General features: G+C 42.1%; 1 protein-coding gene and 1 pseudogene across 1 annotated transcript; both read left to right on the top strand.

The window, feature by feature from the left end:
• Nucleotides 1-2,665: 2,665 nt before the first annotated feature.
• On the top strand, nucleotides 2,666-3,592 carry LOC138425398 (olfactory receptor 12D1-like). Its single transcript, XM_069563209.1, has one exon. The coding sequence runs from the start codon at nucleotides 2,666-2,668 to the stop codon at nucleotides 3,590-3,592; it is 927 nt and encodes a 308-aa protein (XP_069419310.1).
• Nucleotides 3,593-10,481: 6,889 nt separating this feature from the next.
• Nucleotides 10,482-11,525, top strand: LOC138425163 (olfactory receptor 1f45-like; annotated as a pseudogene).
• Nucleotides 11,526-11,929: the final 404 nt, after the last annotated feature.

Genomic DNA, 11,929 nt, shown 5'->3' with positions numbered 1-11,929 from the left:
GGAAGTACAAGATGTTACTAGCTTGAGTTAAGAGAGGTTTTAAAAGATGCCCACTGACACTATCACGTAGCCTGACGGCAGAAATGACTCTCAGGCTGCCACGGTTGCAGAAAATGTGCAGGACGGAGCGAGACTACAGCTTGTGTTTAAGATTAAGGGGGTAGAGGAGTTAACTGCTAACCCAGCACTACGACTGTACTTATTGGGGGGGGGGGGGGGTGGGGAACGGCTCTGTTTCAGCGATGGCTTCGTCTCTCATTTCTCTTAGGCGGGTAGGGAGTTTGCTTCCTCGAGTTTCACCTGTTCTTGTTGATAGACCTTTTGTCTCAGTAGGCTGCCATCTGCTGGGATGGCTGCGGGAGTCCTCCGGGAGTCTCTGAAGTGCGTTGTGTACAAGTGTGTCTGAGAGCTCACACAACTCCTTTCCTTCCAGCGTGTAGTCCTCATTTGCTCTCTGGTTGAATAAAAGTACTCGCAATGTCTCCTTTCCATATTCTCTGCCATCAAACCCAGTCAGGTCCAAAATCCTCAATCAACACCGGGTTTTAAAACTTGAGAGATGGGAATAAGAGGGGGACAAAAAGGTTTGTGCACAAGCCTCCCGCTCCTGAGCCCAGACCTGTGCTCTGAGATTTCCCCACAGCTGTCCACTTTCCTTCTGGTAGCTGACTGTTCAGCTCTGCCCCCGAGGGGAACACGCCACAGGGAGGAGGCACACGCTCCTCTTCCTCCAGTCCTCGCTTCTGGTGTCAGCTGCCCCGCCACAGCCCCTCAGTCTGCCACGTGTGCTTTTCCATCTGGACTAAGCAGTGCCCTTCGGGAGCTGGCCGTGCTGCTCAGACCCGCCATGTGCATGCTGCGGGGACCCCCGAGTGGAGTCGGGGGCGGGCGGCCTGGGTCCGGGTGGACACTAACGCACTTTCCTCTCCACACAGCCGCAGGAACCCCCACCCCAGCCCCCGCGCTCTCTGGAGTAGACGACCCCAGGCAGGCCGGCTCCCTGTTCAGGCAGCTGGTCGATGACGAGAAAGACTGGGCTGCACCCTCGTTGTTCAAACTCGGGTGGCTCTCCAGCATGACCAAGTGAGGAGGACGCTCCATCTCTCTAAATACCCCTGAGTTATTTCTCCTAGAAGTGACTCTGCCCCTTTGTTTCTGAGCCACACCAGTCTCTGCCGTGGCCGCGGTGGCATGTGGCCCCCTCCTTCAGTTGGGGTGGAGAAGACTTTAAGCCTAGAGCCAGTGAAGATCGTGCCCCAGAGTTCACAGCACTCAGGACTCCAGACCTCAGTTCCTATCGCTTAGACTGCATCAGCCTTCACTGGTGCCTTCACTTGCGCCTTCTCACACCGCAAAGCGGAATTAACCAGGGAGCTCACACCAGCTGCTGGGGGACAAGGTGGTGCCTTAGACCGGAAGTCACTTACATATTCCGTAACTGTCCGAGCTGAGCAGGGTTTCCTAAGTCTGAGACGCAAGCTCTGGAGGAGTAACAGTTAACGAGCTATCTGGGGTCCATGAATCAGAAAGTCCCTTCTCTCTGGAGATACAAATATATAGCAGAGAGAAGACAGCTACCAGCTACGGGGAGGGAGCTGACTCACTCACAGTCTATCCGGGGTCTGATCGTCCTGTCCCAGAGGACAGCACTTTCAACAGGACGTCCATATTCTAAGAGGTAGCATGGCAGTTCGCTTCAGTGCAAGACTGGTCCAGCTTTCTATGTTCTGGAAAATGGAAAGAAGATCCTCTTTACTAGTTTATTAAAAAAAAATTGAAGATCCTGCAGTTTTAAAAGGACTTTTTATATAAAGTAGAATTTCTAACTGACAGACCTGGAGAGCAATCTAAACTGGACAGACTACGGGTTCAACACACAGATGGTGTGTCCTCCTATGGCTCCCTTGAGACCCACCCTTAGAAGAATCCTATAAAAACTGCTCCAAAGCCCCTTGGAAATCGCAATAGTGCAGCAAACCACGAGTAAACAACAGCCTGTTAACCTATTATCTCAAATATAGACTGAAAAGCCAACAGGCATTTTTTGTGCAATTTTTTTTTAAACATCAATTACTTGAAATATCAAATCTGCACAGTACTGTCCCTTCACAGAAGGCAAGAGTTTCCTGGCTACACATGGATATTAAGGAAAGCTACTCTGAATTCTTTGGTGCCAGCCTTCAGTCAAGGTGTAATAAAGGTTAGATAATTACTCAAAATATTCTCTAGCTATAAAGATGAATGTCCCATGGGCTCCCTAGAAATGTTTCCTAGTTACTTCACTTTTTTATTGAGGTCACATCAAATCTTTTCCTTCTCCACTCATGGGTTTCCCAGACTTTGTGGATGTGCTCAGTTATGTCCAACTCTTTGCAACCCCATAGACAGTAGCCCTCTAGACTCCCCTGCTCACAGAATTTTCCAGGCAAGAATACTGGAGAGAGTTGCCATTTCCTCCTCCAGGTGATCTTCCTGACCCAGGAGTTGAATCCATGTCTCTTACATTTATAGGTTGCTTCTTTACCATTGAGCCAGCAGGTAAGCCCCAAAACAACAATGTTCTCCCTCAAAATATTATTGACTAGATGGGAAATCCTCAGCTGCAGGATTCTGGTCCCCTTGAGAGATATCATTTCATATCTTATTTTGTCTTTTCTTTCAAGTGATGCTGAATCAAACCTCAATCACTGAATTTCTCCTCCTAGGAGTGACAGACATCCAAGTACTGCAGCCTGTTCTCTTTGTGGTTTTCCTTGCAATTTACATTGTCAATGTGGCTGGGAATGGAGTCATCCTGATGGTTGTCATCTCTGATTCAAGACTCCATTCTCCTATGTATTTTTTCCTGGGAAACCTGTCATGTCTAGATATCTGCTACTCCACGGTGACTCTGCCAAAGATGCTGGAGAACTTCCTGTCTACCCACAAAATAATTTCTTTCTTGGGATGCATAAGCCAGCTTCATTTCTTCCACTTCCTAGGCAGCACAGAAACCATGTTGTTGGCCGTGATGGGCTTTGACCGCTTTGTGGCTATCTGCAAACCACTTCGTTACACTCTCATCATGAATCATCAGGTCTGTACCCAGATGGCTGTCACTATCTGGATCACTGGGTTTTTCCATGCCCTACTGCACTCAGTAATGACCTCTCGCTTAAACTTCTGTGGCTCCAACCATATCCATCACTTCTTCTGTGATGTTAAGCCGTTGCTAGAGTTGGCCTGTGGAAACACTGACCTCAATGAATGGCTACTTCATTCTGTGACAGGGACCATTGCCATGCGCTCATTCTCTCTAACCCTTCTCTCCTATTTCTATATCATTATCTATCTTTTCTTCAAGACCCGTTCTTGCAGCATGCTTCATAAAGCAGTGTCTACATGTGCCTCCCACTTCATGGTAGTTGTTCTTTTCTATGCTCCTGTTATCTTCACTTACATTCCTCCTGCCACAGGTAGCTCCATGGACCAAGAACGGATCATTGCCATTATGTACAGTGTGATCACTCCTGTACTAAACCCACTGATCTATACTTTGAGGAACAAGGAAGTAGAGGGGGCTTTGAGGAGGGCGATCAGAAGGAGACTCTGACCCTAAGAAATCTAGAGAATTCTTCCAAGGCATCAGTAAAAAGGCTATGAGAAAGTTGAGATGTGAAATTATACTGCTTTTCTAATTGTTTACTGTTTGTGAAGCAGAAGGCATTATATAAAGAAAAATAAACGGGAAAGTCCAGTTTGGTTGTGTTAACAGTATGCGACTAGGTAATGTAAGGGAAACTTGAACAAATAGGACATTATCCACAAAACCTTTTTTTTTTTTTTTTTTTTGGCTGTGCTGAGTCTTCATTGCTGTGGCAGCCTTTCCTCTGGTTTCGGCAACTGGGAGCTTTCATTCATGGTGCTCAGGTGTCTCCGTGCAGTGGCTTCTCCTGTTGTGACAAGTGGGCTTAACCGCTCCATGGAATGTGGGATCTTCCCGGATCAGGGATCAAACTGGTGTCTCCTGCATTGGGAGGCAGATTCTTTACCACTGAGGCACTAGGGAAGCCCCCTTGGAATTTTAATGTTGAATTTGTGTGGGGGATATAAGTTGATAAAACTATTTGTTTACATATTCTTGTGTGTTCTTGAATAAAATCAGATACCGAAACTTGCCTCAAATATGCATATATTGTATAGTTGGATAATACTAAGGCTTGTTAATCTGCATGTTTCCCCGTAAATTAACATATTATAATGTGAACAATAAAGTTATTATGTTGTTTTATTTTAAGAATTTGAGTGTAGGGCTATGGTTACTTAAATAGAAAAACAAATGTTAACTCATATATGAGTTAAGGGAAATTTTTAAGCAGTGTATCATGACTTCTTTTTCTCCAAGCAAGGAAGCAAGTAAGTAATTAAAGCAAATAATGCTTTGAGTACTAATTAACAGAGATAAATTGTGAACTCTGATTCCAAAGATACTTCATAATTCAAATGGACAACCTGTCAAACATTACCTTAAAATATTGCTAAAAATGGAGGCAGAATGAAAAAAAAATCTCAGGAATATCGCTCTTGCTCGATATGTTATTTTCCCTTCAATTTCTGGTCATAGAAAATTGAGCTTCAAAATTCTTCCTTATTATTTATTTTGTTTTTTATTTCTATACTTATTTTCACAGATTGTACTGTGATATAATATGATATAATACCAGTGAAATATGAAGAATTCATCAAGTTTGTTTTCCTTACCTATCACCAAATTTATACTAAGTGAAAGCTATCAAATAGTAATTCAATTCAGTTCAGTCATTCACTCTTATCCGATTCTTTGCAACCTCATGAACTTCAGCACACCAGGCTTCCCTGTCCATCACCAATTCCCGAAGCCTACTCAAACTCATGTACGTGGATTCAGTGATGCCATCCAATCATCTCATCCACTGTCATCCCATCCTACTGGCTTCAATCTCTCCCAGCATCAGTAGGTTTTCCAGTGAGTCAGTTCTTTGCATCAGGTGGCCAAAGTATCGGACTTTCAGCTTTAACATCATTCCTTCCAATGAATATGCAGGACTGATTTCCTTTAGGATTGACTGGTTGGATTTCCTTGCATTCCAAGGTACTCTCAAGATTCTTCTCCAACATCACAGTTCAAAAGCATCAATTCTTCAGCACTCAGCTTTCTTTGCGGAAGTATTTTTGGAGCTAATAGACAAGAATTACTATGTTCCTCACTTTCTATGTTCTATGAAGTGTCACTGACCTGAAACAGCATTTCCAACTATTTAGAGATATAGGATTCCCTGGTGTCCAGTGGTTAGCATTCTGCACTTTTGCTGCCAAGGGCCTAGGTTCAACCCCTGGTTGGAGAACTAAGATCCCACAAGCCAGGCAGTGCAAACAACACATAAATAAATAAATAAGACTACTAAATAAACAATACAGATACAGACTGAAAAGTTATAAAAGGATATTTTGAGTTCATGAACAAACTATTCAAACTGTTTACGTCCACTTTTGTAAAGCAAAGAATTTGGTTTTAAACTAGCTCACATAGTTCTTCCATCTTCCTACTCTATCTTCTTTGGTCTCTTAATTCCAGTTTTGTTTATAAAAGAATGTATGGGGAGATGGCATTTTATACCCTGAATTATCTCAGACTAGAATTTCTATTGATCAGAATTTTTCCTGTAATCCAACATACATAGATATTGTCACCCTGCTTATTCAACTTATATGCAGAGTACATCATGCAAAATGCTGGGATGGATGAAGCACAAGCTGGAATCAAGATTTCTGGGAGAAATATCAATAACCTCAGATGCGTATATGACACCACCCTTATAGCAGAAAGTGAAGAACTAAAGAGCCTCTTGATGAAAGTGAAAGAGGAGAGTGGGAAACTTGGCTTAAAACTCAACATTCAAAAAACTAAGATCATGGCATCTGGTCCCATTGCTTCATGGCAAATAGATGGGGAAACAATGGAAACAGTAAAAGATTTTATTTTGAGGGCCTCCAAAATCACTGCACATGGTGACTGCAGCCATGAAGGTAAAAGACACTTGCTTCTTGGAAGAAAATCTATTACCAATCTAGGCAGCATATTAAAAATCACAGACACTACTTTGCCAACAAAGGTCTGTCTAGTCAAAGCTATGGTTTTTCCAGTAGTCATGTATGAATGTGAGAGTTGGACCATAAAGAAAGCTGAATGTCAAAGAATTGATGCTTTTAAACTGTGGTGTTGAAGAAGACCCTTGAGAGTCCCTGTGACTGCAGGGAGATCAAGCCTGTCAATACTAGAGGAAATCAGTCCTGAATATTCATTGGAAGGACTGATGCTGAAACTGAAATTCCGATACTTTGGCCACCTGATGCAAAGAATTGACTCATTGGGAAAGACCCTGATGGTGAGCAAGATTGAAGGCAGGAGGAGAAGGGGATGACAGAGGATGAAATGGTTGGAAGGCATCACAGACTGGATGGACATGAGTTTGAGTAAGCTCTGGGAGCTGGTGATGGACAGGGAAGCCTGGCGTCCTGCAGTGCATGGGGTTGCAAACAGTCGGACATGATAGAGCAACTGAACTGACTAACTGAACATACTTGGAGGCTGTAAATTATAGAAGAGTACACGGTTACCTATTGCTGCATGACACACTATAACACAGATGGTTAAACATTTATTTAATTAAATTGCATTATTCAGTGATTCAGAAATTGGCAAGAGTACAGCAGAGAAACACTGACGCTGTTTAATGTTTCAAGTCTCAACTGAGATGACTTTATCAACAGATGTATGAAACAATTCGTTAAATTTCAGTATATTTGTATGTCAAACGTTCTCAGAAAAATAAAAACAAAAGGACACACATAACATATTATGGATGGCTGTATGTTAGTCTTTGCAAACTATTCTCATATAAGGAGAAAGGGCAGTGACTAGACAAAATTGTGAGTTTTAAGTCAGCTTTCTAATTCCACGTCCAAATCAATGTTAGACTTCTGTTTAATTGTTGATTTCATTCCTCAACCCTATCTATAGGAAATTTTCTCAACAGAAAATTCCTACAGGTTTTTTTCTAATGAGTAACTTTGGGCACTGTCTCTAAGGCCAAAATGATTTCTTCTGCTGCTAAAATCTTTCTGATCCCAAAAGAGATAAATATTGATAACACTCAGCTTCTAAACTACGTTTTCTTTCCCTGGTCTCATCAATGTATGCCAAGGCCCTGGATTCTTTGTTCTTTCCCATCTACTCAGCAATATCACTGGATAGAATGAATATTTCTAAGGTCACCGTTTATAAAGATTAGGGAAGCCAGAAGCAGGAGCTGAAGACATCATTTGGCAAATGGAGTAATGGGATCAGCCTTCCAAGTGGACCATAAGTTCTGCACTTGATGGACTGCATAACGTTTTGTGTATCTGTTTCCAATGTGGTACATAAATCAAGCCATCTGTAAAATATATTAAAACGTTAAAGTGCTACTGTAGAACTGTGTAGTTGGGAGTTAAATATGTAAGTCTAGAGTTAGGAAAATAAGTTGAAATTAAAGGTATAATTAGAGAATTATATCTTTATATATCTATAAACAAAAGAAGAACTAGAAGACAGAGAAGAGGAGATGCACAAAAGTGGATAATAAGGAGGAAGAGCAGTAACCAGCCAAGGAGATTGGAAAGGAGTCAACATGGTGGGTCTCCTGAATGCAGATTTTTTAAAATTAAAATATAATTGCTTTAAATGTGTTTTAATTAGAATATAATTGCTTTACAATGGACTTCCCTGGTGGCTCAGAGAGTAAAGCGTCTGCCTGCAATGTAGCAGACCCGGGTTCAATCCCTGGGTTGGGAAGATCCCCTGGAGAAGGAAAGGGCAACACACTCCACTATTCTTGCCTGGAACTCCGATGGATGGAGGAGCCTGGTAGGCTACAGTCCATGGGGTCACAAAGAGTCAGACATGACTGAGCAACTTCACTTTCACTTTCTTTCACAATGTTGTGTTAGTTTCTGCTGTACACAAATGTGAATAAGCTATATGTATGCACATATCCCCTCAAAATTTGTTTCAGATGCTGATGGCATGGATGCCAGTGGCGTGGATTTTAGTTACTAGAGAATAGGAACAGTGAAGCATGTTAAGCTGCTGATGAAACGTGAAACTAACCGGAAGTGAGTTGATTAGAGAAATCTCAAAAAGGATAACAATTTAAAAGGTGAGAAAGGGTCTGAAATGAAGGACATTTTATAGGAAATAAAATTTCTAGCCATGGGTCTAAAGTTGATGGATGAAGGAATTAGATGGATCAATGTTTCCAACCCATGTTGCTAGGACAATATTTTGTTGGTAAAAAGTTTTATTCTTAAAATGGAGAGGACTTCTGGGGGAAGACAATGTATCGTCCTCTCCTGCCTTCACTTGTCATTAACCAACTTATTCATTTTCTGACAAATACCGTATTTAGCATTCCAAGTACTAGAGATACATAAGAGAGGAAAACATTGTTAGGGAGACCAACATTAACTAAATAATTTAAATATTTAAACAAAATAAATGTGATTACATCCTCCATATTACAACTTCAGCAATTGACCAAGGTGCCATGAGAGCCTAGAAAGGAAGGGTTGTCTTTGTCAAAGAGGCTATGGAAGACTTTCCTAAGAAAGTCACCAATACAGCCAAGGTTAGAAGGATGAGCAAGAGCTGACTCAGCGATGAGAAGGAACATGGTCCATACGTGGCAATGCAGTGCAGACAGTGTTGCTGGGAGCAGATGATAACGGACTGTGGTGTGAGATGGAGCTGGTGACATGAAGCTCAAAACCAAATGAGCTTTGTCAGACATGGTAGGGTTTTTCATGTATAAGTGATATGATATGGTATTTATCTCTTTCTGATTTACTTCACTTTTTTTGCTGTTTAGTCACTCAGTCGTGTCTGACTCTTTTCAACCCCATGAACTGCAGCATGCCAGGCTTCCCTGTCCTTCACTATCTCCCAGAGTCCACTCATACTTATGTCCATTGTGTCGGTGATGCCATCCAACCATCTCATCCTTGCTTCACCTAGTATGATAATATATATAAGTTTATATAACACATCTTCTTTATCCATTCATCTGTCCGTGGACTTTTAGGTTGTGTCTATATTTTGACTGTTGTAAATAGCGCTGCTGCTATGAACATAGGGGTGCATGTATCTTTTTGAATCAGAGTTTTGTCTGAGTATATGCCCAGGAGTGGAAATGCTGAATCATACATGCTATAGCAGCTCTATTTTTAGTTTTTTGAGAAACCTTCATACGGTTTTTCATAGTGGTTATACCAGCTTACGTTCCCATCTACAATGTAGGACAATTCTCTTTTCCCCATACCCTCCTCAGAATTTGTTATTTGTAGATTTTTTAGTGATGGTCATTCTGACCAGTGTGAGGTGATACCTCATTGTAGTTTTAATCTACATTCCTCTAACAATTATAGTGGTTTCAAGTGTACAGCAGTGTAATTGAGTATTTTTACAGATTATGCTTCATTAAAAGTTATTTCAGGATAATGTAATTCTTTGTTGCTACACAATATATCCTTGTTGCTTATCTATTTTATTTTCTTCATTTTCTTTTTTAAACTTTTTATTTTATGTTGCACTAAGAAATGGCAACCCACTCCAGTATTCTTGCCTGGAAAATCCCATGGACGGAGGAGCTTGGTGGGCTACAGTTCACAGGTTGCAAAGAGTCAGACACGACTGAGCGACTTCACTTTATAGCCTATAAACAATGTAGTAGTAGTAAAAATGGACAGTAAACAGACTCAGCCATAAATACCCTTGTGTCCATTCTTCCCCAGACTCTCATCACATCCAGGCTGCCACATATTGAACAGAGTTCCATGGGTAGAAACCATTTTTTAAATAAAGAAGTGACATGATGAGATTTTATTTATTATAAAAAAAAGATCACTCTGACCGCAGTATGGAGAACGTATTGGATGGGGCAAGATCCATGTTAAAATAGTTAGGAGGATAACATTTCTCCAACCAATCACAAACCTTGAACTAGAATAGTCACTGTGAGGGTGGGTGGGAGTATTTATTGAGCCCTTTTTTTGTGCCAGGCACTGAGCTAAGTACTGAAATGTTGTTTCTGCCTTGAAAGACTCGTGGTCTTGAGAAGAAAACAGATTCACAAGCAAGTAGTTAAGTACCAATCACACAAAATTTTATTAAAGAAACTTGTTTATGCCACATAACTACAGGACGTCTCTGTTGTTTCTTTCATTCTCTTACCTAGATGTCTCCTTAATTGGACCATCTTTGTGAGGTACAACCTTGTCCTCCCCATTGCTATTTTAGTTGTTTATCCATTCCTCACATTGGTAGTATAAGTAAAGCCCATTGCCAAGAGAAAGGATGCAAGGTTCTAGCTAACTGTAGTGAATCCTCTTCATGCTGATTCTTTTCCTGTAGCCCATCAAGACCTGAAATGAACTGCAGCAAGAACCCTGACTTTGTCCTCTCAGGACTGTCCAGTGACCTGACAAGCCACAGCTCCTCTTTGGTCTCTTCCTGGCCCTCTACTTGCTGTGTCTCTTAGGAAACTTGCTACTGCTGCTGGCTATTGGTGCTGACATCCACCTCCACACCTCCATGTACTTCTTCCTCAGCCAGTTCTCCCTGGTCAACCTCTGCTCACTACCACCACAGCCCCCAAAATGCTGGAGACTTTGTGGGCCAGCAACAGATTGACCTCCTTCTCTGAGTGTCTGGCCCAATTAAATTTCTTTGCAGTTTTTGCTGATATGGACAACCTGTTTTTGACGGCCGTAGCTATCGACTGCTATGCTGCCACCTGCCATCCCCTGCACTATGGACTCCTAATGACTCCTTGCAGATGTGCACTGCTGGTGGGTGGGGCATGGGGAGTGGCCCACTCTGTCTCTCTTGTCCATGCCGTGTTGCTATCCCAGCTCTCATTCTATAATAATCAAGAAATTCCCCACTTTTTCTGTGCTTTTGGACCACTCTTTAGACTTTTCTGCTCTGATACCCACCTCAGTGAGGACCTGATGATGGTTCTGACAGGACTCTTAGGAATTGTTCCTCTCCTCTGCATCATAAGCTCCTATGCCCATATTTTCCTTGCTATAGCTCAGGTTCCATCAGCACAGGGCAAACAGAAATCCCTGGCCACATGCAGCTCCCACCTCTCCACTGTCATCCTCTTCTACAGCTCAGTCTTTGCCACCTACCTGAAGTCCCTGTTAGCTTCTCATGCCTCTGGGGAGCTGGTGCTGCTATCATGTATGCCCTGGTAACCCCCACTCTCAATCCTTTCATTTATAGTCTAAGAAATAAGGATGTGGAGAGTTCCCTGAAAAAGGTTCTGGGCATAGAGTTCATGGCATTAGGAATAATTCCAAGAAACAAGTGTTTTGGGGAAAAAAAAATCACACTCTTCACCACCACACTGTTAAATGAGTCAATTAACACCAAGGCTATTGCACAGTACAGATATGCTATAGCATAAAGAACACTAAATAGAAATAGGAGAACTACTTTTTAGAACCCACTTCAACTGTTAGCTCTAGGTTTATATATTATGTATTATCTATATTACTATATCAAAATATATCAGTAGTATCTCAAAGTGAAATTGTTAGTCACTCAGTCATGGCCAACTCTTTGACCCATGGACTGTAGCCCATCAAGCTCCTCTTGTTCATGGAATTCTCCAGGCAAGAATACTGGAGTGAGTTGCCATTCCCTTCTCCAGAGGATCTTTCTGACTCAAGAATCCAATCTGGGTCTCCTGCATTTGCAGGCAGTCTGATCCACTAGGGAAGCCCACTTCAGGTTGTGGTGGTTTAGTCACTAAGTCGTGCAGGACTGTTGCAACCCCATGGACTGTAGCCCTCCAGACTTCTCTGTCTG

The sequence above is a fragment of the Ovis canadensis genome, chromosome 20, assembly GCF_042477335.2.
Source record: "Ovis canadensis isolate MfBH-ARS-UI-01 breed Bighorn chromosome 20, ARS-UI_OviCan_v2, whole genome shotgun sequence".
NCBI classification, from domain to species: domain Eukaryota; kingdom Metazoa; phylum Chordata; class Mammalia; order Artiodactyla; family Bovidae; genus Ovis; species Ovis canadensis.
This window is presented reverse-complemented; position numbering and strand designations above follow the sequence as displayed.

What these genes read in the sequence shown, in the direction of transcription:
- LOC138425398 (XM_069563209.1), top strand. Translation starts at nt 2,666, where the DNA reads ATGCTGAATCAAACCTCAATCACTGAATTTCTCCTCCTAGGAGTGACA.